The 27,893-nt window shown below is 43.4% G+C and overlaps 2 protein-coding genes across 2 annotated transcripts in view; one reads left to right on the forward strand and one right to left on the reverse strand.

The window, feature by feature from the left end:
- Positions 1-17,891, forward strand: part of LOC129836450 (netrin-1-like) — a 99,978-nt gene extending 82,087 nt beyond the window's left edge. The window contains exons 6-7 of the mRNA XM_055902632.1: positions 8,801-8,875; positions 13,819-17,891. Coding sequence (XP_055758607.1) covers positions 8,801-8,875; positions 13,819-14,147 — 404 coding nt within the window. The 3' untranslated portion in view covers positions 14,148-17,891. The remainder of the gene's footprint in view (positions 1-8,800; positions 8,876-13,818) is intronic.
- A 1,756-nt stretch (positions 17,892-19,647) lies between these two features.
- The window catches only part of LOC129836454 (syntaxin-8-like), a 43,776-nt gene continuing 35,530 nt past the window's right edge, over positions 19,648-27,893 (reverse strand). Inside the window, exons 7-8 of the mRNA XM_055902645.1 lie at positions 27,258-27,359; positions 19,648-20,550 (exon numbers count right to left, since the gene is read on the reverse strand). Of these exons, the coding sequence (XP_055758620.1) occupies positions 20,486-20,550; positions 27,258-27,359 (167 nt within the window). The 3' untranslated portion in view covers positions 19,648-20,485. The remainder of the gene's footprint in view (positions 20,551-27,257; positions 27,360-27,893) is intronic.

The following is a 27,893-nucleotide window of genomic DNA, read 5'->3' on the forward strand; positions in this document are numbered from 1 at the left end:
TCTTTACTGAAGGTGACTGGCTGTGTGACAGGGCAGCGTGGGGCAATCAGGAAAGCCTTGGCACCTTTTCTGTCTGTCAAGGTTAACTCAGAGAAGTGGGCTGTGTGGATATACACTTAAAGTCCCAGTAATTCATCACAAACCTGTACACTTTCCACATTACCTAACCAAACTGAGTTAAGGCAAGCAGTACTACTCTGGCCTGATGCATCTACCATAGTTGCTAAAACTGTGTTGGAATAAAGTAAATATCTGAGCCAGCACAGTACAGTTCAGGGGCCTCATTTATAAATGTTGTGTACATATAAAATATACCCCTAAACATGCTCCCATTTTCCCCTAAAAGTTGCCATTTATAAAAACAGAACAAACTTTTCTAGTGGTTGAAGTATTGTATTGCAAACATGCAAGTATTGTGTGCAGAATCGGGGATATGATGACATGATTTTCCCCCAAAACCCCCACAAAAAAACTGGAAAACATAACAACAAGATGCTGCCATTTGCCATTAGTGAGAAGAGTGAAAATCAATGTCTTTTATTTTTGGAATCTAAAATAATTTGACATACAGTACCAGAAAGTAGTCATACCCCTTGACTTATTCCACATTTGTTGTGTTACAGTCTGAATTCAAAATGGATTGCAAAGTGAAAACATGTTTTTGAATCTTTTGCAAATGTATTGAAAATTAAATACAGAAATAACTAAATTACATAAGTATTCACACCCCTGAGTCAATACATGTTAGAATCACCTTTGGCAGTGATTACAGCTGTGTGTATTTATGGGTAAGAGCTTTGCACACCTGGCTTGTACAATATTTGCCTATTATTCTTTAAAAAAATGTCAAGTTTGATCATTGCTAGACAGCCATTTTCAAGTCTTGCCATAGATTTTCAAGACGATTTAAGTCAAAACTGTAACTAGGCCACTCAGGAACATTCAATGTCATCTTGGTAAGCAACTGTTTAATTTTATTGTCATTCTGAAAGGTGAATTTGTCTCCCAGTGTCTGTTGGAAAGCAGACTGAACCAGGTATTCCGTTAGGATTTTGAGTGTGCTTGGCTCTATTCCGTTTCTTAGTCCTTGCCGATAACAAGCATACCCATAACATGATGCAGCAACCACCATGCTTGAAAATATGAAGAGTGGTACTCAATGATGTGTTGGAAATGCCCCAAACATAACACTTTGTATTCAGGACAAACAGTTTATTTCATTGCCACATTTTTTGCAGCATAACTTTTGTGACTTGTTGCATGTTTTGGAATATTTGTATTCTCTACAGGCTTCCTTCTTTTCACTCTGTCAATTAGATTAGTATTGTGGAGCAACTACTTCCTCTGTTTTCTCCTATCACAGCCATTAAACTTTGTAGCTGTTTTGAAGTCATGGTGAAATCCTTGAGCGGTTTCCTTCCTCTCCGGCAAATGAGTTAGGAAGGACGCCTGTATCTTTGTGGTGACTGGGTGTATTGATATACAATCCAAAGTGTAATTAATAACTTCACCATGCTCAAAGGTATATTCAATGTCTGTTAATTGTATTTGTTTACTCATCTACCAATACGTGCCTTTCTTTGCAAGGCATTGGAAAACCTCCCTGGTCTTTGTGGTTGAATCTGTGTATGAAATGTACTGTTCGACTGAGGGACCTTATAGATAATTGTATGTGTGGGGTACAAAGATGAGGTAGTCATTCAAAAATCATGTTAAACATTATTATTGGACACTCCTGAATTTATGTAGGCTTTCCATAACAAAGGGGTTGAATACTAATTGACTCAAGACATTTCATTTTCAATTCATTTCTAAACATTTCTAAAAACATAAATTCCACTTTGACATTATGAGGTATTGCATGTAGGCCTGTGGTTATTTTCATAACCGCGGCAGAATAAATTGCTCCTATTTTCTAGCCATGATCGGTTAATTTTCCCGAAGTAGCCATACAACAAATAGCGATGCATCTCCCATTTAATTAGGCCTAGTAGCCTAAATAGATTATCTGTTTTTTTAAGCTAAACTTGCTTTTTGCCTGAGTAACCTCTGGTGGCAGAGCATTCCATGATGACATGGCTCGATACATACTGTACAGTACCTAGCCTAAATAGATAGGCTATGTACAGTGCCTTCAGAAAGTATTCAGACCCCTTGACTTTTTCCACATTTTGTTAAGTTACAGCCTTATTCTAAAATTGATTCAATAGTTTTTTCCCCTCATCAATCTACACACAATACCCCATAATGACAAAGCAAAAACAGGTATAGAATTTTTGCTAATTTATAAAACGTAAAAAATGTAAATATCACATTTACATAAGTATTCAGACCCTTTACTCAGTACTTTGTTGAAGCACCTTTGGCAGCGATTACAGCATAGAGTCTTCTGATGCTACAAGCTTGGCACACCTGTATTTGGGGAGTTTCTCCCATTCTTCTCTGCAGATCTTCTCAAGCTCTGTCAGGTTGGATGGGGACCGTTGCTGCACATCTATTTTCAGGTCTCTCCAGAGATGTTCAATCAGGTTCAAGTCCGGGCTCTGGCTGGGCCACTCAAGGACATTCAGAGGATTGTCCTGAAGCCACTCCTGTGTTGTCTTGGCTGTGTGCTTAGGGTCGTTGTCCTGTTGGAAGGTGAAACTTCGCCCCAGTCTGAGGTCTTGAGCGCTCTGGAGCAGGTTTTCATCAAGAATCTCTCTGTACTTTGCCTTGCTCATCTTTTCCTCAATCCTGACTAGTCTCCCAGTCCCTGCTGCTGAAAAACCTCCCCACAGCATGATGCTCCCACCACCATGCTTCACCGTAGGGATTGTGCCAGGTTTCCTCCAGATGTGACGATTGGCATTCAGGCCAAAGAGTTCAATCTTGGTTTCATCATGCCAGAGAATCTTGTTTCTCAAGGTCTGAGAGTCTTTAGGTGCCTTTTGGCAAACTCCAAGCGGGCTGTCATGTTCCTTTTACTGAGGAGTGGCTTCCGTCTGGCCACTACCATAAAGGCCTGATTGGTGGAGTGCTGCAGAGATGGTTGTCCTTCTGGAAGTTTCTTCCATTTCCACATAAGAACTCTAGAGCTCTGTCAGAGTGACCATTAGGTTCTTGGTCACCTCCCTGACCAAGGCCCTTCTCCTCCGATTGCTCAGTTTGGCCGGGCTGCCAGCTCTAGGAAGTTCCAAACTTCTTCCATTTAAGAATGATGGAGGCCACTGTGTTCTTGGGGACCTTCAATGCTGCAGAAATGTTTTGTTACCCTTCCCCAGATCTGTGCCTCGACACAATCCTGTCTCGGAGCTCTATGGACAATTCCTTTCGACGTCATGGCTTGGTTTTTGTACTGACATGCACTGTCAACCGTGGGACCTTATATAGACAGGTGTGTGCCTTTCCAAATCATGTCCAATCAATTGAATTTCCCACAGGTGGACTCCAATCAAGTTGTAGAAACATATCAAGGATGATCACTGGAAACAGAATGCACCTGAGCTGAATTTCGAGTCTCATAGCAAAGTGGCTGAGTACTTATGTAAATAAGGTATCTGTTTTTTATTTTTAATACATTTGCAAACATTTCTAACAACCTGTTTTCACTTTGTCATTATGAGGTTATTGTGTGTAGATTGCTTAGGATTTTTTAGTTTTTAATCCATTTTACTCTAACAACAAAAAAGTTAAAGGTCTGAATACTTTCCGAAGGCACTGAGTTTCTAGTTTTGCTGTAGCAAATGTGATCCCATAGGCAGGGCAGATTATAACATACAGTCGAATTTCACAGGTGAACAGACAGTTGATCTTTTACATTGAAGTATGCATGTACAGTAGCCTACTGTAATAATAAAAAATGGTATGCTAGACAATGTTACAGAATTCACGACAGTCCGGAATATTTTGGTAAAAAGTCGATACAAAACACGTTCTGCTGACAGGTCTAAATTAATTTTCCATTGTTTTTTCTTTCAGAAACTGTCACAATCATTTGCCAAATACAGAATAAATTACTGCAAAAGATAAACATTCTGGCAACACCTCCATAAACATTTGATAACGTTTATTTTTGAATTCTAATAGTTCCAGATTTTACAGCAAATAAATACGTTATTTGTAACCATAAAAGGTGAATGGAGGGCGTTTCCATGCAGAGTTATAATGCACGTTCTCGCGCGCAGTTTTACGACGGGCTGATTTATAACGGGAAACATGCATATGTATGGCGTGCGCCAAGATAATAAATATAAATATTTTTAGATGTACGTATTATTTTCAGAAATTGCACATGCAGATATTTAGTCTGACATTTACGCAATGGTTATAAATGAGGCCCATGGCCGGTCCCTAGCTGTGTCAGGTATTTATTTGTTCACTGTGGAGGAGTGGACACCAGAAAGGGCTTTGGTTAACGCTTCATGGGCCGCTAATTTCCTTCCTGACCTCCCTTTGTCGTGGCTATGACCCCCTGCCTCCCCTCCTCCCAACCATCACTGGGACCACCACCCCTAGGTTCCCCTATTGCAATAAATGCCCAAGCTTGACACGGCCCTGGGGGGGTCTCGAAGGGGGGGTTTGGGGGGCGAGTTGAAAAGGAATGGGAGTTGGTAAGTCGGTGGGGGCCTGGGGGGTGTATAGGTCTGGAAAGTGGGGTTTGGAGGGACATAGCGGTTGAGTTGACAAGAGAAAGGAGTTGGCATAGCCACGGGAAGATGTTTTGATTTGGTTTGATTTTTTTTATTAAGAAATATATATATTACATGTTTTTGCACCCCCAAATCAAAACAACATTATTATTTATGTATATATATATTTATGGTATTTTATATATATATATAAATAATAAAGCATTGGATACATCTCTAATTGTATTTGCATAGTGGCATATGTTGAGTAGAGGCCTTTTGAGGATTTCCACATTAGTTTTTTAGTATAGGTTTGGATTTTATTTTGCCTAATGTCATTTATATGATAGAAAACATCAGCATCATCTTTTTTAATACCACCCCGAAATGACCGTGACCGTGACCTGACACTGACAAACTGAGAGCAATAAAAAAGATCTGGTCTTGAATGCAAACAATATCCCAGGCCAATGAAGAGACACACATTTCTACAATATTAGGAGGAATATATATATATATATATATATACACACAGATTGTACATTATTAGGAGGAATATATATATATACACAGATTGTACATTATTAGGAGGAATATATATACACACACACAGATTGTACATTATTAGAAGGAATATATATATATATAAATATTTATATATATAATACCACAGCATTGTTGAGTACTCATTTCTGATTGGTTAGAAGGGAATTCTAGAATGGACATTAAAACCAGATAACGGGACAGTTGGAAAAGATATCGGGACACCTTGCAATCATTACGCAATATTTATCGACACATGCAGACCGTACTTGCTACAAAGTTACAAAAAGCTAAACCAAAAACCACACATACTGAAATTGTATACATTGTAAATGCAGGTTCAACAAGGGAAAAGTTTTCTAGCTACAGTAGCATTGACTTGTTTTTGCAGAGACATATTTTTTTGGGAGCATCTGATGACCTAACGTGGTGAGTGATGAACATACATTTTCCCGGTCCGGTGATGAACATACATTTTCCCGGTCCATACTGTTGCAGTCATGATGCAAGTGGCGCTATGCTGTCAAATCCTCCCGTATGTTTCTAGTTTGACCAGCTGTTTTCAGCAACTGGTATTTTTGAATTCGGTTGTCATATTGCCAGGTTCACTAGCAACAAACTATACTGATCAAAAACATAAATGCAACATGTAAAGTGTTGGTTCCTTGTTACATGAGATGAAATAAAAGATTCCAGAAATGTTCCATATGCACAAAAACTTATTTCTCTCAAAATGTGTGTGCAAATTTGTTTACATCCCCGTCACGCCTGCTTCCGCTCCCCCTCTCTGGCGCTCGAGGTCGCCAGGCTGCTTTTCATTACACACACCTGTCACCATCGTTATGCGTATCAACGCTTCATCGGACTCACCTGGACTCCATCACATTATTAATTACCTCCCCTATATCTGTCACTTCCTTAGTTTACTTCCGAGTCAGCATTAATGTTGTTATGTGTCCCATGTCCAGACGCTGTTCGTGTTTTGTTTCCTGTCTGTTTCTTCATTAAATATTCACTCCCTGCTCTTGCTTCTCGTCTCCCAGCGTCTGTCCTTACAAACCCTGTTTAGTGAGCATTTCTCCTTTGCCAAGTTAATCCATCCACCTGACAGGTGTGGCATATCAAGAAGCTGATTAAACAGCATGATCATTATGCAGGTGCACCTTGTGCTTGAGGACAATAAAGGCCACTCTAAAATGATCAGTTTTGTCACACAACACAATGCCACAGATGTCTCATGTTTTGAGAGTGTGCAATTGGCATGCTGACTGCAGGAACGTCCACCAGAGAATGAAATGTTCATTTCTCTACCATACGCTGCCTCCAATGTTGTTTTAGAGAATTTGGAATTACATCCAACCGGCCTCACAACCGCAGAACACGTGTAACCACGCTTGCACAGGACCTCCACATCCGGCTTCTTCACCTGCGGGATCATCTGAGGCCAGCCACCTGGACAGCTAATGAAACTGTGGGTTTGCACAACCAAAGAATTTCTGCACAAACTGTCAGGAACCGTCTCAGGGAAGCTCATCTGTGTGCTCGTCGTCCTCACCAGGGTCTTGACCTGACGGCAGTTCGGCATCGTAACCGACTTCAGTGGGAAAATGTTCAACTTCGATGGCCACTGGCACGCTGGAGAAGTGTGCTCTTCACCGATGAATCAGTTTCAATTGTATCGGGCAGATGGCGTCGTGTGGGCGAGCGGTTTACTGATGTCAACGTTGTGAACAGAGTGCCCCATGGTGGCGGTGGGGTTACGGTATGGGCAGGTATAAGCTAAGGACAATGAACAGAATTGCATTTTAAATACATACAGATACCGTGATGAGATCTTGAGGCCCATTGTCGTGCCATTCATCCGCCGCCATCACCTCATGTTTCAGCATGCTAATGCACGGCCCCGTGTCGCAAGGATCTGTACACAATTCCTGGAAGCTGAAAATGTCCCAGTTCTTCCATGGCCCGCATACTCACCAGACATGTCACCCATTGAGCATGTTTGGAATGCTCTTGATCAACATGTATGACAGCGTTTTCCAGTTCCCGCCAACATCCAGCAACTTCACACAGCCATTGAAGAGGAGTGGGACAACATTCCACAGTCCACAATGAACCGCCTGGTCAAATCTATGAGAAGGAGATGTGTCACGCTGCATGAGGCAAATGGTGGTCACCAGATACTGGCTGGTTTTCTGATCCACGGCCCTACCTTTTTTTTTTTAAAGGGATCTATATTCTCAGTCAATGCGAAATCCATAGATTAGGGCCTAATTAATTTATTTAAATTGACTGATTTCCTTATATGAACTGTAACTCAGTAAAATCTTTGAAATTGTTGCATGTTGCGTTTATATTTTTGTTCAGTGTATTTAGTCAGCTTCTATTCTAGTGTTGATATGCAATGGTATCTCCTCGTAATGAACCGTGTCGACTGTCCTGACGAGAAGGCAAACTTTTCTAGCTATGCCAGGCAAAATCGTTATGGATGTATCCAAATGAATGTCAATAGAAAACAGCTTAAACAAACGCAAATGAAGCGACTTTGCTGTTATTCTGGCGGCAGATGTCGTGACTGTGATAGCTAGAAAGGGAGAAGAAGGTTGTCAGCGAGCATGGCAACGGAACATATAGAACAAAACGACTGGGTCTCGTCCATAAATATCGAACTAAATCGAGCGAACGACTGGCAGCCAACATTTTATTTCTAAGGTAATGTGCAGATTGTCGGCGTTTATCACTTACATTTTGGCCTCAGTAGGTTACTAAATAGACTTCTCAGTGGCACCACCCAATGATGAAGATGAAGCCTTGGCCACTCACCGGTGATGGCCGATGCGCTCGTGTCAATAGCCTATCTCAAGATGAGCTACTTTTGAAAAACAGTGCTGTTTGCTCAGAATCACTCAACATTGCTCAAAAGTTGAGTTTTTTTTAAGCTTCTACAGACAGATTAGTCTTCTCTTTTTAGCTGTAAGTTTTTATCCCGATTGTATTTGGAAAAAGGCAAACTGACAGCCGCAACCAACCATAGATGTATAATCCATAGATGGCAGTTTCCATTTAGGTCATGACTGGCATCTATTGCTAGTGTACCCATGAGTTTAATAGTCAAACTGCCAGTGTTGTTCTATATTTGGTGAGAGTGATTTCCCAACTGTAAGTGAGAACTTCATCCACAGCTATTTTTTAGAAGCTATTGAGATTCTGCAGCTATTGGTGTTGGGGGGCTGGGAGTGCTTCTACAGGCCTTAATCAGTTCCAAACTGGCACTTTGACAGGGGGATGTTGGGTAGTGGTCAGCGTGGGGATTGGGGGGGGGGTTAATTTGAGTGGTTTTCTGAAGCGGTGGCCTGGTTGGTGGCACAATAAGCAGCAGTCCAGAGGTCCTCCCATCAGAGGGCCGGGGCGGTCGCCTGCAGCCGCGGGACCCTGTTTGTCTGTTTCATTTCTATTGGCCACCACTCCTCTCAATGCACCCATAAGCCCTATTAGAGGAGGACACAATTGAAGCTGGCAGATGCGTATCGCAAGTAAGCGCAAGAAATTCTGAAGGAGATGTGGGTGTCACTTTTGTCTTTTTTCACAGTTTGTGTTGCTCCCTCTTCAGTTCTTTTAACCTAGTGTGCATCTTATTCTCTCTCTCTCAGACTGTGACTCCTATTGCAAGGCGTCGAAAGGCAAACTGAAGATCAACATGAAGAAATACTGCAAGAAAGATTACGGTGAGTTGAGTTCAATCCTCTGTACAGTACAGTCTACAATCCCACAGTAGAAGCTCACGCTGCCTCCAGAGCCCTGGTGGACTTGGGAACTCAGCTAGCTCAAGTAGCTAGCTACATATTTATTTACAACACTCAGCACCAAGCCCAGGCATCTCCGCAGGACAACCCTACAGCTCCTGGGCATTCTAGTGACAGCTTACTCCGGCTTTTCAAGAAAGAAAGTCAAAGGATCAAACAAAGGAGGGGGACAAGCCATCAGAGAGAAGAGCTTAGGGTGTGAGGATAGAGAGGGTGCGAAGGGGAGGGGGGTGTCGGGATGATGGACAGCCCAGCAGGTATTTAAGGGCAAGGCGGATAATGGATAAAGCAAAGTTGGTGTGACGGACAGTTGGGGTGCGCGCCTAAAGGTCCTCATTAAGGGGAACTTAAGGGATGGGTCTTTTCAGACAGGCATTCCTGTGGCCATCCCACCCGGCTGCCCTGGCCATTGAAAAGGTTGAAAGGTTGAAAAGGTGCTTTAGGTGGTTAAGACCCTGGTGAAGGTTGTGGAGGTTTGACCCCGACCTGATTGAAGCCAGTCTGTTAAGTCAGTCAACCAAGAAGGGGCATCCTGCCTGAAAATACCTTGGCAGATTGAATGAATGACAGTCCAGGCATTGTTCCTGAGTTTTTGAGGGGTTGGATCCAGGCAGGGTGTCAGGAGGAATCCCCTGTGCCACAAATGAAAAGTGGCTTAAATTCTTTCTCATTGCAGCTCTTTTTATTTTTTATTTAATTTCATCTTTATTTAACCAGGTAGGCCAGTTGAGAACAAGTTCACATATACAACTGCAATCTGGTCAAGATAAAGCAACGCAGTGCGACAAAAACAACAACAGAGAGTTACACATAAACAAATGTACAGTCAATAAAATAAAATAAAGATTTTCTATTTATGTACATGTGCAAATGTAGAAGAGTAGTAGGTAGGTAGGCCATAAATAGGCGCTAGAGACGAAAATAATTACAATTTAGCATTAACACTGGAGTGATAGATGTGTTGATGATGATGTGCAAGTAGAGATACTGGGGTGCAAAAGAGAAAGAGGGTAAGTAATAATATGGGGACGAGGTAGTTGGGTGTGCTATTTATAGATTGGCTGCGTATGGGTACAGTGATCGGTAAGCTGCGCTGACAGCTGATGCTTAAAGTTAGTGAGGGAGATATAAGACTCCAGCTTCAGAGATGTTTGCAATTCGTTCCAGTCATTGGCAGCAGAGAATTGGAAGGAAAGGCGGCCAAAAGAAGTGTTGGCTTTGGGGATGAGCAGTGAAATATACCTGATGGAGCGCGTGCTACAGGTGGGTGTTGTTGTGGTGACCAGTGAGCTGAGATAAGGCGGGGCTTTACCTAGCAAAGACTTATAGATGACCTGGAGCCAGTGGGTTTGGCGACGGATATGTAGTGAGGGCCAGCCAACGAGAGCACACAGGTCGCAGTGGTGGGTAGTATATGGGGCTTTGGTGACAGAACGGATGGCACTGTGATAGACTACATCCAATTTGCTAAGTAGAGTGTTGGGGGCTATTTTGTAAATTACATTGCCGAAGTCAAGGATCGGTAGGATAGTCAGTTTTACAAGGGTATGTTTGGCGGCATGAGTGAAGGATGCTTTGTTGGGAAATAGGAAGCCGATTTTAGATTTAATTTTGGATTGGAGATGTTTGATGTGAGTCTGGAAGGAGAGTTTACAGTCTAGCCAGACACCTAGGTATTCGTAGTTGTCCACATATTCTAGGTCAGAACCGTCCAGAGTAGTGACGCAAGTCGGGCGGGTGCGGGCAGCAATTGGCACTTAGTTTTACTAGCATTTAAAAGCAGTTGGAGGCCACGGAAGGAGTGTTGTATGGCGTTGAAGCTCGTTTGGAGGTTTGTTAGCACAGTGTCCAAAGAAGGGCCAGATGTATACAGAATGGTGTCCTCTTTAAGAGGCAATTGCTAAAAAAAGATGGACGTTTATAGATGTGAAAATACTCTACCGTTTGGTAAATGCTTGCCATGCATATGCATATAGAGAAAGGTTCTGCACCACAGTAACTAGTTTGTAGCCATTTGTAGGCGAGCAGGTTTAATGAGTGGTAAAAAACAAAAGCTCTGTGGATCATTGATCCCCAGCAGTGGAGCTCATGTGTGAAGGAGGTGTAGCAGTTAGGGTCTCCGGTGAGTCAGGCATTAGGAGCCCTCAGTGGAGGATTTGGAACATGCACCTCCAATGGAGTGTAACGGGGCCATGTTTCTCCTCTCAGGCCCACGCAAGAGTCAATGGACCCCCATAGGGAGACACACTCTGTCCTGGTGAAGCCCAGTGATGTGTTGTGGTCTTCAGCTGTACAAACTCTTACCCTTATACACTGAAAATAAGTCTGTCTATAAGTCAGAGCTTGTCAGTGCCCACCGAAGACCCATAGGGGAGAGGAGATGGGGAGTGAGGTGGGACCCTACCCAGGTGCACCCCAGGTGCATGTCATCATAGTGTATCTCACTGTAGCTCAGACTCAGCAGTGTTGAGAGCGCTGCTCAACAAGACAGGGAGTGTCCTCTACCCCCATCCTAGTCTCTCACAGGCGGGCAGGTCTGGCATGCACCGGAGGAGGAGTGTGTAGAGGGGACCTGCTGGTATTGATGAGTGATCCCAGCACCACCCCAGCATGCCTCAGGGAAGGCTGTGACTACATGGTGTGTGTGTGTGTGTAATGGTCCACAGCGGGGTTAGGGTACATGCTCCTGGGCTTCAGAGCAGGCTATAGTAAGGGAACCCCCACTGTTTTACTCTTACTGTTCTCCTCAATGACCAATTATAGGCAATTTCCTCTGCTTCCCCCTCTGGCCCTCTCCGACATTACCCAAGCCCTACGCAGCCCTCCCTAACCTGCCCTGGGCCCTGGGTCTAATCCACTTTCTCCCTGCCTCGCCATACCTCAGGGGGGCTTTGTACTGATCCTGTACAGGGATAAGACTCGCCTCGCGCTTTACACTTCAGGAAGGTTTACTAGAGGGTCCCGGAGTGGCGGAGAGCATTAGGAGTCCATTGTCTCGCTGTGCCTTGGGCCTATGCTGGATAATATGCAGACACACTCCAACCCCCATAGAGAACCACTTGGATACAGCAATTTCTCCATACAAAAGGCCTGAAATGACAGTGGAACAGGGCTTAACAATAGGTTAAGTTATTTACAGTTTGGTCTCTCAGGGTTTCATCCTGTGTTGTTGTGCAAACACAAACAGAGAGCGCCTTCCAGTGGTGACACCAGGGAAGGACAGGGTGACAGAGGGCACCAATAGGGTTCACCACCAGGTCAACAGCCAGTTCAACCAATGCCCATGCTAATAGTAACAGTAAAAGACACCAGGAATGCTAATGCTAGCAGAAAAGGACACCAGGGCCCTATTTGATAACCCTGTGATCTACCATGCATGGCGTCAAATCTGCAGTGCAGTGCAGGACACATCTCATTTGGACCCATTTAGGGAGCCATGACATTCACGCTCAGTGATAGTCAGTTTGTGTGTATAGGAGGTTAAGCTAATGATCCCTGGTTTAACGACTGCTGTTACATCTTAAGGTGATCTATGCTGCTTTTGAGAGCTGTTGGTGAGCAATAGAACATATTGTCAATGTAGTGCGCTTTCCCCTTGATCCTCTCAGTAATAAATCATACTATCACAGAGCCGCTCCCCAAAAACCCATCTCCTCACAGCCCATCCCTGCCTCTTAATCACGTCACAAATCAAATCCCCTGACAACTATAATGGCCGCGGAGCTGGATCTGCTACCGGGCGACTTTGTCTTGACAGCATTTCCCTTGGAGGATACAAGCCTCTGATGGGCGTCTGGTTAGGTTACAGGTCCAGTCTCCTATCCACCGGGGCCGGTTGAGTAGGTAGTTGCTGAGGACTCCACTGGAATCAGCGGCAAATGGAGAAACAAACCTCACTTAAAAAAAAAAAGAGAATAGAATATAACCCTGCCCTTGAGGCTTTGTCAGTTCTGGTGTTTTTAGTGTCCCGTAATGCCGCTTGGACAGTGGAGATCACAGCGTCTCATGGTGCTAGTCTGTGGAGCCAGTAGCACTGACTGGTGACGCACATGGACCAGTGGACACAGAGGACTAAGAGCTAGAGGATTCAGCTACAGACAGCAGGCTACCCGGCGTCAGTACTGCATGCTTCACTGTCTGTCTGATACCCATACTAGACTTACAGATGTAGGATCGTAATATGAGCCAGTCTCCTACAGCAGGGAAATAATCCTGCAGCAACAGCAAATGTAAATTATGATGTGGATTATAATTAATGGACATTTTTGTATTGTAAGGGAACATCAAATCTGAAATTACAAAGTGTAAATTATAAACATTAGAAACCTTTTTAAAACTCAAAGACGCTACAAGTTTTAAATGTCCTACGTTGCAGGAAACTTCACCTGCAACAGGGTGATTAAATTAAGATCCTACATCTGTAGTGGGAGACATACTGAATGGCCAGAGAGAGAGAGAGAGATGAGAGAGAGATGTCTAGGCAAAGTTTTAGCAAGAAGGAAAAGGGATTCCATGGGAAATGTCTGACTCGGTCAAACGGAATTATTTTGTCCCAGGGTGACATCGTAACTGTTGCTGTGATCATGGCTTGTCGGTCTAGAGAAGAAAAGCAAGGTCACAGTCAGGATAGCAGGAAGGAATGGAGCAGACGATAAGGACCGGGTTGCTCTCCTGTGCCAAGAGGACATGGATGGGGTTGTAATTGAAGTCTGTGATACAGACACGAACCTCAGTGATAGAGATAGGAATAACAGCACTGTACAGTGTATCCCATTGAGCAGGAAATTTTAACGCTAGAATTGAGTCAGACACAAAGACATAACAAAAAATACATTGTAAATAACTCAAAGTCTCTCTCTCCCCAGCTGTCCAGGTGCACATTCTGAAGGCAGACAAGGCGGGCGAGTGGTGGAAGTTCACCGTCAACATCATCTCTGTCTACAAGCAGGGCGAGAGCCGCATCCGCCGCGGCGACCAGTTCCTGTGGGTCAGGGCCAAGGATGTGGCGTGCAAGTGTCCAAAGATCAAGACCGGGAAGAAGTACCTGCTCCTGGGTAACAATGAGGATTCTCCAGGGCAGTCTGGAGTGGTGGCCGATAAGGGCTCCCTGGTCATCCAGTGGAGAGACATATGGGCCCGTCGGCTGAGGAAGTTCCAGCAACGCGAGAAGAAAGGCAAGTGCAAGAAGGCATAGGCGGAAAGTACGGACGACGCCTGGAGCGAGGGAATGGAACACGGGACAGCAGAAAGGATGAGTGGGTGTTGAAAAAGGACGAGAGGAGAGAGAGAGAGACTGAGGAAGGACAGAAGGGGCCTGTGCGTTGTCGCTACTTTTTCGAGTAGAAGCATGAAGAGAATATTATTGAGAAGATCTTTTCTAGTGGACTTTTGTGAAGGAGCTCACGCTGCAGGTGTCATTGCTTCGTTGTTTTTTCCTTCGAGATTTGTCTCTGTGGATTTGCCAAGTTTGCACCTATTACCAGTATATATAAAGTTATTTGTGTTTTCATTTTTTTCATATTGATATTTCATAACCCTATTTTATGAGCATTTTGTGCTGGTGCGAAGACACCACAAATCAAGCCACTGCATTATTACAAGCTCTGTTTTCTGTTGTTTTTAGGGTTAGCTAATAATATCAGTGACAAACCAGCCTGCATCGTCAAACGTCCTCACTTCAACTTTTTGTGTTGAAATTGTGTATCCTATTGGCAGTACTACAAAAAGTGCCATAAAATAACATTGGTTCTGCGCCTTGGAAATGCACGTTTCTTGTATTATCAAATAAGTTGCCTTTCGCTTCACCCGGTCGTATGTGTATGTAACATAAAACTCACAGTAACTAGCTATGTTTTTTATTATATCACGGGTGTGACATATTGTACATTTGATTGAATGTTGGCCCCTAGATGCAGACAGTGAAATTGGAAGAAAGAAAATGAATGTCCATTCTTAAAGGTGTACAAAATATTTGACTCCAGCATTGTTAACTAAGCTTAATCAAGGATATTATTTTAAATCTACACATTTTTCTTTGTCCGCTTTCAGTATTCAGAATGATCTGAAATGAATGAATGTTCATTGTAGTGATTAACACACTCTTGTACAGTTTCAAACTGCATGTCAACCTGTCTCCAAAAAGGATGGTTATTATGTCAAATACATGGCGTCCATATTAGGACAGCGTCAGATGAGTTGATGTCCTAATATGGACACCGTGTCCTTACTCTTTTTTTGACTGGTGCTGCTGTCTAATTTCATGGTTAGTGTTTTTAATAATACTATTGCTGGATTCCCAAGAAGATGACGGACTGCATTCAAAAGGTCTGGGATTTCACAAAGACTCCTGCTATTAGAACAATAACAACCAGATTTCAATTTAGGATCTTCAATCTCTATTTAGGATCACTTGCTTTAATATTTTATTAATGTTTGGTTCAATTATACTGAACAAACATAAGTGCAACATGCAACAATTAACGATTTTACTGAGTTACAATTGAAATAAATGAATTAGGCCCTAATCTATGGATTTCACATGACTGGGCAGGGGCGCAGCCTTGGGTGGGCATAGGCCCACCCACTGAGGAACCAGGCCCAGCCAATCAGAATTACATTTTCCCCACAAAAGTGCTTTATTACAGACAGAAATTCTCCTCAGTTTCATCAGCTGTCCTGGTGGCTGATCTCAGACAATCTCGCATGTGAAAAAGCCAGATGTGGTGGCTTATGGTAGAGAAATTAACATTAAATTCTCTGGCAACAGCTTTGGTGGACATTCCTGCAGTCAGCATGCCAATTGCATGCTCCCTCAAAACTTGAGACGCATGTGGCATTGTGTTGTGTGACAACACTGCACATTTTAGAGTGGCCTTTTATTGTCCCCAGCACAAGGTGCACCTGTGTAATGATCATGCTGTTTAATCAGCTTCTTGATATGCCACACCGTTCAGGTGGATGGAATATCTTGGCAAACAAGAAATGCTCACTAACAGGGCGGTAAACAAATGTGTACACTAAATTTTAGAGAAATAAGCTTTTTGTGCATATGGAAAATTTCAGAGATCTTTTATTTCAGCTCATAAAACACTTCACATGTTGCGTTTATTTTTCTGTTCAGTATATATTTAATGATCGAGTGATTTAGGATTTAGAAGCCAGTCCTAAGAGACAGAAAGCAGTGCGGTTTTTCCCCATGTTGCCGAGATTTAGTATATAGATGTTTTTTTATTTGATATTGAAGGTGTACATTTATGAAATATGAATTCACATTACTATTATAATACAGTACACATGCTTTACACAAAACCAAAAGGAAGCATTTGCAATGATGTGAATAAAAAACCTTATTATACCTAAGGTTTCAAATAGATTAGCTACAACACAAATCTGATCGTTTTCAGAGAACGTTAACCAAGCAGTGAGATATTGGTACATATTGAATTGAAAGTGTTACAATGTACATATTTATACGACCTCTCCCTAGGAACAATATTTCCTAATACTGTAGGCTATTCACCAATCGGCACAGAATTGTTTCTGTGTAGTATTAAATGCACCCTATTTTGGATGCCAATTTTTTTTTATCACAATGTGTAAAGCATTTGTAATTGAAACAAGCCTCTTCCCAAAGGTACTAAAAAAGGGATTGGCAGTCAACAATAAAACATCTGTATAGGTAGTATTTTTATGTGAAAATGATCTAGATAATAAAACTATTATTAACTTCAATTTATTGATTGTAGATTTTAGCAAAGAGAACGGACAGAGTGCACACCTAAGAACAGTATTTATGTTCTTGTTGTATTGAGGCAACAGAAATGGAAGAGTGCAGTTTACCTCTGACGGACAGGGAACTGTTCCAAACATTACACAAGCATTATTAGTCATTATTAGTCAGCTAAATTCTTGCTTCATACCCATTCCCCCCCCACTTAACCATCCATAGACCTCACCCTTGTGCATAAGATATACATGTTACATGCTGGACTGCCTGCCACTCTAGAGTTATTGAAAATTCTGTCTTGAGTGGTGTACGGCATCCATATTAGCAAGTCATCAGATTTCAGGCAAAACTGCCAGTGGTCTTCCTAATATGGAATTCCTAATATGGATGCCGTAGCAGCAGCTATTCAACAGCTGCAGACATTCTTCAATGTCTCTTACAAGGCTGTCAAATTAATTAAGTTCAGAACGATTCGAAGAGGGCGAAACGAGGACTAGGAGGGGAAAAAATCATGTAATTCAATCCCCTGATTATCCCCAAATGAATTAAAACCACATCTTTCTTTTTTTCAAACCAATCAGATGTACATTGAGGGTCTGATTGCCAGCATCTGTGTTCCATACTGTTTCTCTCTGTGTACAGATCAGTCATATAAATACACATGCTTTGTGCTGGTGTATTGAAATATACAGATGACATATTACACGTATTTATACATATATTTACATGTTTCTTCCTTTCATCGTTATATCCATACTCGTGACATTAAATGTAAATGTATTTCTGTTTGGCACATAATATATAATCAAACCTCAATCGTTTTTTCCATTCTGTCTCTGTATCCCCATGATGTAAATTTTAGATCAGTTTTCCAAGCAATGGATTGACAATGACCTCCGCTTTGATGAAATATGACTACCGCAGACCTGTCAAAACGTTGCTTTTGTAAATGTTGTTTAGCTGTGTTGGCCATTGCGAAACCATTTTTGCGATGTTTGTTTTACGATGTGTACTAATATATTATGGTTATTATATATGGATATATTTAATGACACGAGACATGTGGATTTTATTCTGTCTTTTTTTTTTTTTTTACTTGTTTGTGGTTGTTTAGATGGTCGTGATTTTAAGAAGGAAACAATAACTACTGAACACCAAGCTGGTAGAACTAAATCCAGAATTCAGTTGAAATAAACTCCTGTTAAGTCGCCACTAGTGTGACTCTTTCTTTTTCTCTTCTGCCTCTTTCTCTATCGTCTTAAATCATTCAATGTCTCCTTTGGATCTCTGAAACCGGAGTCCTGGGCGTAACATACACACTTCTACCAACAGCTCCATGTGTGACTTAGGGCAGTACAGTCGAGGGCTAAGCATGCTGGGTGTAGATCGAATAGCTTTAGACCACCAAGCTCAGACCAGTAGTGGGATAGCTAGACTGTTCACACGGACCAGTAGTGGGATAGCTAGACTGTTCACACGGACCAGTAGTGGGATAGCTATACTGTTCACACGGACCAGTAGTGGGATAGCTAGACTGTTCACACGGACCAGTAGTGGGATAGCTATACTGTTCACACGGACCAGTAGTGGGATAGCTAGACTGTTCACACGGACCAGCAGTGGGATAGCTAGACTGTTCACACGGACCAGTAGTGGGATAGCTATACTGTTCAAACGGACCAGAAGTGGGATAGCTATACTGTTCACACGGACCAGTAGTGGGATAGCTATACTGTTCAAACGGACCAGAAGTGGGATAGCTATACTGTTCACACGGACCAGTAGTGGGATAGCTATACTGTTCACACGGACCAGTAGTGGGATAGCTATACTGTTCAAACGGACCAGAAGTGGGATAGCTATACTGTTCACACGGACCAGTAGTGGGATAGCTAGACTGTTCACACGGACCAGTAGTGGGATAGCTATACTGTTCACACGGACCAGTAGTGGGATAGCTAGACTGTTCACACGGACCAGTAGTGGGATAGCTAGACTGTTCACACAGACCAGTAGTGGGATAGCTATACTGTTCAAACGGACCAGAAGTGGGATAGCTATACTGTTCACACGGACCAGTAGTGGGATAGCTATGCTGTTCACACGGACCAGTAGTGGGATAGCTATACTGTTCACACGGACCAGTAGTGGGATAGCTATACTGTTCACACGGACCAGTAGTGGGATAGCTATACTGTTCACACGGACCAGTAGTGGGATAGCTATACTGTTCACACGGACCAGTAGTGGGATAGCTATACTGTTCACACGGACCAGTAGTGGATAGCTATACTGTTCACACGGACCAGAAGTGGGATAGCTATACTGTTCACACGGACCAGAAGTGGGATAGCTATACTGTTCACACGGACCAGAAGTGGGATAGCTATACTGTTCACACGGACCAGAAGTGGGATAGCTATACTGTTCACACGGACCAGTAGTGGGATAGCTAGACTGTTCACACGGACCAGTAGTGGGATAGCTAGACTGTTCAAACGGACCAGAAGTGGGATAGCTATACTGTTCAAACGGACCAGAAGTGGGATAGCTATACTGTTCACACAGACCAGTAGTGGGATAGCTATACTGTTCAAACGGACCAGAAGTGGGATAGCTATACTGTTCACACGGACCAGTAGTGGGATAGCTATACTGTTCACACGGACCAGAAGTGGGATAGCTATACTGTTCACACGGACCAGAAGTGGGATAGCTATACTGTTCACACGGACCAGTAGTGGGATAGCTAGACTGTTCACACGGACCAGTAGTGGGATAGCTATACTGTTCACACGGACGCAAGCAAGCATCTCCCAACCTTTCAGAGCATTTAAAAGCAAGGCTTTTAAATTGACATAGTGGAAGAACGCAGAGTATGCTATAGATACAGTACATTATCCTTAGTAGATTAAAAATATTATATACCACTAATGTCTTTACACCAAGGAGTCCACGGATCGTGCTGTTAACTGTAACTGTTGTTTATTAGAAATGACACGGTTGCATTAAGCTAAACTGATTCACATCATGTTAAAAAGTGACACAGTCATACGTGCTATTTGTTTTGGCTGGCATTATCCTACAAACAAGATCAAATCCCAAGACAAATGATACCATTAGAACTGCTAGTGGGTAAATATAATAATAATACTTAATATATAGATATGTGAGAGATGATACGTGTGAGTGAATTGCTAAGCTAGCAGAATTAGCGACCCGGAACCCCGGACCTCTCAGCCCACAGAGAGAATTAGGAGAGAAAAAGTCCCCCCCCCCCCACACGGGAGGTCCTACAGTAGGGTCAGTGCTACCCTTCACCCAACCAACACCCACGTAAGAAAATAAAGCATTGTTGCTGGTTCCTCATCAGCCAGGGCTCAACTCTCCAAGTGTCGAGGTACAGTAGAGAACAGCACAATACACTCGGTTCTCATACAAGGGGAAAGGAGAGAGGAAATATAGAGGGCGGGAGAAGAGAGGGAGGTGGAAGAGCGTGTGTGTCATTATTAGTGTATGTGTGTGTTTAGCAGGACACGGGTGGTGTGTTAGAGGGCTTGGAAGCACTGGGGCCCGTATGTATCAAGCGTCTCAGTGTAGGAGTGCTGATCTAGAATCAGGTCTGCCTTGTCTATGTCATTTTATTCATTGGGATATAAAAGGCAAACCTGGTCCTAAATCAGCACGCTTGATACATACCTGCATAAGTGCCTCTGCGCCTCGTCTCCCCTGTAGGCTCTCCACGCAGTCTCAGTGGTCATGCGACGGACGGTGCAATGTCCAAAACGCTCCCCTCAGCCTCTTCGTTAGGTGGGCCACACAGCAACCACCACTATAGCAATGAGCAGGAGCACGATCACCACCAGCATCCCTGAAACAAGAATGGAAACACAAAGAGAAGGATAAGTACTGTAGGGGGGAAACTCGACAGAAATTCAAACAATCAACAACTTTACAAAGTGTACTTAATGCAGAGTAGTTACAGCACATGGACAGGTACAATACATACTAGTTACATAGACAGGTACAATACATACTAGTTACATAGACAGGTAGAGTACATACTAGTTACATAGACAGGTACAATACATACTAGTTACATAGACAGGTACAGTACAAACTAGTTATATAGACAGGTAGAGTACATACTAGTTACATAGACAGGTACAATACATACTAGTTACATAGACAGGTAGAGTACATACTAGTTACATAGACAGGTACAATACATACTAGTTACATAGACAGGTAGAGTACATACTAGTTACATAGACAGGGAGAGTACATACTAGTTACATAGACAGGTAGAGTACATACTAGTTACATAGACAGGTAGAGTACATACTAGTTACATAGACAGGTAGAGTACATACTAGTTACATAGACATGTAGAGTACATACTAGTTACATAGACAGGTAGAGTACATACTAGTTACATAGACAGGTAGAGTACATGCTAGTTACATAGACAGGTAGAGTACATACTAGTTACATAGACAGGTACAGTACAAACTAGTTATATAGACAGGTACAGTACATACTAGTTACATAGACAGGTAGAGTACATACTAGTTACATAGACAGGTACAGTACAAACTAGTTATATAGACAGGTAGAGTACATACTAGTTACATAGACAGGTACAGTACAAACTAGTTATATAGACAGGTACAGTACATACTAGTTACATAGACAGGTAGAGTACATACTAGTTACATAGACAGGTACAGTACAAACTAGTTATATAGACAGGTACAGTACATACTAGTTACATAGACAGAGAATTCTACACATTGCCTAAATTCTTCTGATCAGGCTAAGCTGGACAGCCACAGACCAAAGGAATAGGTGGTGGAAAAGCAACCAATAAGTAAACTTGAAAAAGGTAGGCCTAGGCCTTTTTCTAGTTAGCTCAGACCTTTGGCCCTAGCCACTTTTCTAAATCCTGCTGCGCCCCAGTGTTTAGGCTACTACCCTCATATTACCTGCACATTTTCACCAAGATGACTTAATACATGTTTATATGCAATCTAGAATTGTGACAGGTTTATTGGCACAGATCACGCTGCGGTGGGCATGTGTTCCAGATCTGACTTCACTGGAGAGGGTAATCAATGTTTTTCCACCAATGCTGTGGAGACAGAGGAGACCTGAAAGATTATACTGTAGCTACCTCACACTTAAATCAAAAGCTTTTTACCCCACAGGACCTGAAAATGATATAGACACAGATCAAATTAACGTTTTTATCAAGGCCAAGATAATAAAGAAAATATAGAAAAACGATTCAAAAAGTTCAATACCAACATTTATTATCAAGACTGTGAAATAGGTAGTTATTCTGTGTTTGCATATTGGCTTGTTTTATATGGGTTTGAATATCATATGGCTAGCCTACAACCACCGTTCAATGGGTTTTCCAGTTGTCTTGGCTAGCCCGTTGTCATCTAACCTACAGCTGTTTCAAATCCTGAAACCTTCCTAAGGTGTTGGTAAGAATAAAAGGACTGGTGGATGGCTGGTGTCAAGTGTCATGCCTCTCAACCGTGGTCAGCTTTCATGGCAGCTAGGGGGATTTCTCTCCCAACTTCATGCCACACATTACAGTAGATATGGAAAACTATCTCCAAGGACACATCTAGCCACATTATCCTCTCGCTCTCTCTCTCTAGTGTTTCTCCTTGAATGGCATCCCCATCGGGTGAAGATTTCAAACAACTGCATCTGGGAGAATCTGATGGCTTGATGGCTGTCGACAGTCTCTGGCTGACTCAAGTTGTCCATGGTTGTTTTGCATGCGAGCTGGTATTTTCCCTCCCGGCCTTTTCACTTTTGGTTTACATTTCTTTCATACCTTGGCTTTCTCGTCGTGCATTCTACTCTGCAGCGTAATTGCAGTCTGGTCCACAGGGAGAGATAGGGGGGGAAGATGAACCCAAGCTGAACTAATTGCCTGCGTCGTAGTCAGAGTAGAACTCCTAATCTAGGATCAGCCCCCTGTGCCCCCCATGGAATCTTGTTCATTGTGATCTAAAAGGTAAACCTGATTCTAGATCAGATGTTCTTATGAGACATAGGACTTGGCTAGGAAGCTTGGATGTGGCAGCAGCGAGTCCAAAGGTCTGGATGCCTCGTTAGCTTGGTTGGTTGCGACACTTTCTCCTACTTTTAGGATTTCTTAATTGAATACGGTGGTATGGTTACTGTAAGGATACACTACTAAACAGTTCCAAACTGAGGGAAATATCTCTCTCTCTGAGTTGAGTGAAGGAGATGCAGGCACAACTTAGTGGCTATGCCCATTCACCATACTCTACATGTAACCAATTAATCTTAGTCCTATTTACCCTTCTTCTCCTAAGTTTTTATTTCAAACGTTCAATAAAACAGCTCTGTCTGAAGCCTAGCATGCTAGTCTCCGACCTCTCCGAATGATCATTGGTCGAGACAGGACCTCCCCACTTGATAACTTACACATGTGAGCAGAGGCGCAACAACGTAAATGTCAAGTGGGAACATTCCTCCCAACAGCCCTCATGATGGCTTTTTAAACACCTCACACTTAAGAGAAATATACACACACACACACGCCAGACAATTAACTACGCTTCAGTGTGAAGGATATTAAAACAGGATAGTATGCTGTCATCTTTACGTTCAGCTCGACTTGACGGAGGGCGTAGGCAGATAAACATTCTGAAGTCAAATTACATTAGACGTTCATGTACTTCGTTGGATAATAAAGTCATCTTCTTCTTCGATATGTTCCCTACCACCCAGTCACCTCAGCCCACAGACACCCTACCAACACTCCCTCCCCTTCTCTTTGGGACTGTCCCCGTCCCGCTAAGTAACTAAATAAGTTACTCCTGACCCAGTCTCGACGAAGCAATGACAACAATCACATTTGCAAGCCAAATAGATGAGACTACGCTTCGCCATTGAAGCCAAGGGGTCTACAGTGCAGTCAGCAGTCAAAGTGACCCCCCCTCAAAGTGACCCCCCCCCAAGAGCTTCAGAGATGGGTAGAGTAAGAAGGATTGGGGTACAACCTTTTTAGCATTTCCCGACATATCGGTAAGACAAATTCTAATTGGTGGAGAAAAGGAAGGGATACGGGTGGAATTTGTATTTCTGTCTCTGCCCTCGCCAACACACACACACCTCCCCCGTTCCTTTGCCTATGGTTCATAGCTCTTTTCGGCCACAAAAGACTCGGCTGACCTCTGACGACCGGTCAAATTTGATGTTAACATGGTTTGCGAGGTCATCACTTTCCTAATTGTAAACCTTTAGGTTTGTCACACCACGGTAGATAGTTATCCTCCAGCAAGTCCATTGTAATGTGAATATATCACTTCAGAACACATTGATGGACATCATATTGAAGTGATATACAGTCAAACGAAAAGCATTCGCAAAGGAATAACACATTTCATAGAAAAGAAGCCGTAAAGCGACTGCTGTTTCTGATCTATTGTTTTACAGCCATCCAATATTCCACTCTTGCCAGCCAAAAACAAGTGGTAAAGGTGAGGTAAGCATTTGTAAACGTGACAAACCATGACATTCGGGACCTGTTACTCCTCTAGGTCATGGGATCAACACCGCCATACGTACAAAAATCTTGGATTTCTTTTGTTTTAGTACAACCCTAGATTTGAATGGTTTGTTTCAGTATTTTTTCGGTCCAACACTGAAATGAATGCTAGGGCATGGGAGACTAGTAAAAATGATCATATCGGCATCAAAAGTATTCAAGATTTACTTAACAGGCTTAAAGGGATTCAGTGAAATTAAGTTACATTTACCTACCCTCAATGACAACCCCTCGAAAGCCCTAACAATTCAGGCCTACTTGAGATGCAAGCCACCTGCGGGATTCGAGTCTGTGAGTATGTGTGTGTGAGGTTTCCCTCCAGCCTCCGCAGGCCCATGGGATTAGTCCATTGGAGAGAGGGCTGCCCCCACGTTGCCTGATGAGACACTTAAGCCCTGGGAAACTCACACCACCCTCCTAGGGCCCTTTGGTGCTAAGAGGTCATCTGCCTTTCTAATGCCACCTACCCCCCTCAAAACCTGTTCACTACCCGTTTCCCAGTAAAGGGAAGTGACATTGAAAAGTAGGCTTTACTTTATTGAATCTTTCCATTGGGCAGCCTTAACTTTCTCATTTTGCTCAAAGCTTAAACACGGTTTAAAAAGGCTAACCTCAAGTTAGCTTTAAAAGCTTTAACGTTTTTTTCTTGTCACCCATATATCCTGGTGAAATCCACAACCGTGTTGTGGTCTGATTGTGGCTCTTCCCCAATAAACCTCAGCACCGTGAGACTGATGACTGGAGGACTTGTAATGTGCTTGTGTCTCGACTCTCTATATGTTTCAACAAGATCCAGACTGTTTCACAAGCCTGCCCTGAGATCCAGTCATGCACCCGTCGTTGCAGGATGGATCCATGGCGGTATGTTATGCTATGTGGGTCCTTCCTCCCTTCAGCGGAGAGATGACCCCGAACCATGTTCAGCCCGTGCTCGTCCAGCCTTCAGCTTACCAACTAAACACAAAGGTAGGATGGAAATTTCCACAGCGTCCTCAGTCACTCCTCTCCTTGTTTTATCTCTGGCAGAAGGTCTAAGAGGTTGATTAAAGATTGACACAGCTGCAAACAAAAGCCTCAGTTTCCATTAGTACACGCATAAGAAGATGTCAATTTGCTGGAGGTAATGCATCTAAATGCTGCAGCTCCTAACAGCTCAAATCCTAACAGCAGCAACATCTTATGTAAAATCCTCAAGTTCAACACACATCTTAAGTCAGGATTCTGCCCCCACTGTGCATAATTTGGGATGGTTCTTCTCTTACGAGAGAAAGTATGCTAAGTATGCCTGTCTCCTTGTCAAAGCCAGTCTTTCCCACCCATAGGAGAACTGAAGGAAGACATAACACTCAAGCCTGGGCTTTGGACGAGCTGGGTTCCAAAAACAAATAAAGCCCAGGCTCAGGAATTATCAACACGCACCCAAGAACAAGTGGAGAAACACTCCAAAAGATGTGTGGCGTGTTCTAGTTTCAATTATTTCTTTGCACGAGACAAAGACAAGTGTCAAACAAACCCGGAGAAGAGAGGATGGAAAAAGGTGGAATGTAGCGGGTGGGGACACCCAAACTCCCCCCCCCCCCCCCTCCCCCCACTACACAGAATTGTTCAGCATTGGCACTGTAGAGAAGAGAAGGGATAGGGAGAAAACAATGAGAGAGAACACAGACAGATATGTGAGAGAGCGAGGGAGAGAGAGAGAGAGAGAGAGAGCGAGGGAGAGAGAGACTGACTCCTGGGTTAGCACAATGTGCCCAGTGACATTAGTTCTGAGATCTTCAAACAAACCTCCTCTGGGTGTCATGGTGACTGGGCAGAAATGGCATAAACTGTTATATTAGCTGAGCGTTCATCGCATCCCCAGATCTTACTGTTGTATCCCCGCGCCACTGTTCGCCTGTTAGTGGGGGCTCCTGGTGCAACAATGCGACCATCTCCAAGGTGACGGGGACTGGCATTTACAAGGCAAACATAGCTTGACTAAGCCAACAAGCTTTGTCGGACATTCCCGTTCTCGCTGTACGGTAGCTAGCCTAGCTACCTCCCCTCTCTGGCATATCTTTTTCCCAGCAGAGAGAAAGAAGCAGGGTGGCCATTGAGAGAGGAAAGCCAGGCTTTGTAAAGGCTAAAGACCAAAGAGCCGAGTTAAACAAATTAAAGGGGATTGGGGGGGGGGGGGGGGTAATGGTGAGGGAGGGCCCCATTGACACAGCATCACAGCTCCTCTTTAGCTCTGTAAACCACTGAACTCCATCAAAGACTGGTTACAGGAGAGGGTGGTGCTGACTTACTACACTACAGACTGGCGGCTCCTGGGAGTCCTTTGAAAGTGGTACCAAGAAAGGCTTTTTGACTTACTACAGAGTCTGTACTACAGCCTGGCTCTTGGAAGCCCCTTTCACAGAGTAAGGGAATGGGGATTGGATAGGGGGACCTATGTGGGACTGATTTCTATAGCAGAGAGTAGTAGATGCGATAGAGACAATCCCCACGCCACTGTGTGGTGTTTCGGTGCCATCAATGTCGTTGTTTCTGGTCAATTAAGCAGCATTGAGTCTGCTTCCGGTGGGCACAGCAATGATATCGCTGAATGGACTACGATGGATGGAGCTACTGTGGGAGAACCCAGCTTCAGAATGTTCTGATAGGAGCTCTTTAACACGATCTTTAACCATCACAAATGACTTACCTGGAGAGTAAAGATTATAGGACTGAGACTCAATATAACACATAACTGGGTGCATTTAGAGTTTGGGTCTGGCTTTCCCATTACCGAAGGTCTATGCTCCCTTTACTAGGCCATTCACAGCACACTGAACTGTACTGAGAGCTGCAGAAAGAGAAAAAGGAGATGGGACCGATGCTTGTAAATCTGGATGAGAGACAGACTTATTACAGTTGGGTTAGGAACACAGAGCAGATCAAATGGCCTGGCAGACCGCAGCGACCCTGGAGAAGAAAGAGAAAGAAGATGTGCTCACCGCAGGAAGCCGACTTAGTCTCCACCAGCTTAACCCTTCGTGTCTCGTTGCGGATCCGGTCATCCGTCTTGTCCACCAGGTGGGTGAGGTCATCGATGATTTCTAAGGGGGAAAGAGAGAAGTGACAAAGTTAGTTGGAACGCTGCTTCAGTTCAACATCAGTTAAAGTACATCTCAAAGACCACAAAAATGTAAAAAAATGTAATTATTTTCAGATTTAAGTGACCTCCAACAGTCCTATGCTCTCGGCACTCGCTAATAAAATCACCCTTTATAGAAACGCTATGGACTTGGAAGGAAACAGAGCCTATATAGGTGCTGTCGGCAGCCTCAAACAGCCCTCGAGACAAAAGAGAAGAGCGATGGGGGGAATGTGTGAAAGCACTCTTCTCCCTTTCAAAATGATTCAGTACTTCCTGAATCAATGCTGGCTTTAATCAGTGACTCTACTGTGATTTAACGGCCGCTCGTGGAACAGACGCCAGCCGGGCGCTGCTGCAGTACAGTAGGACTTCCTGTCTTGAAGGCCGTCCAGCTGGAGGCCTGTGGTTCATAACGACGAGTTGCCGTGGTGACACGACAGCCATGGTGGTCCACAACTGCTGGAGACCACCCGAGACCACAACTTAGGTCACT

This window comes from Salvelinus fontinalis, chromosome 3, assembly GCF_029448725.1.
Source record: "Salvelinus fontinalis isolate EN_2023a chromosome 3, ASM2944872v1, whole genome shotgun sequence".
Lineage (NCBI taxonomy): Eukaryota > Metazoa > Chordata > Actinopteri > Salmoniformes > Salmonidae > Salvelinus > Salvelinus fontinalis.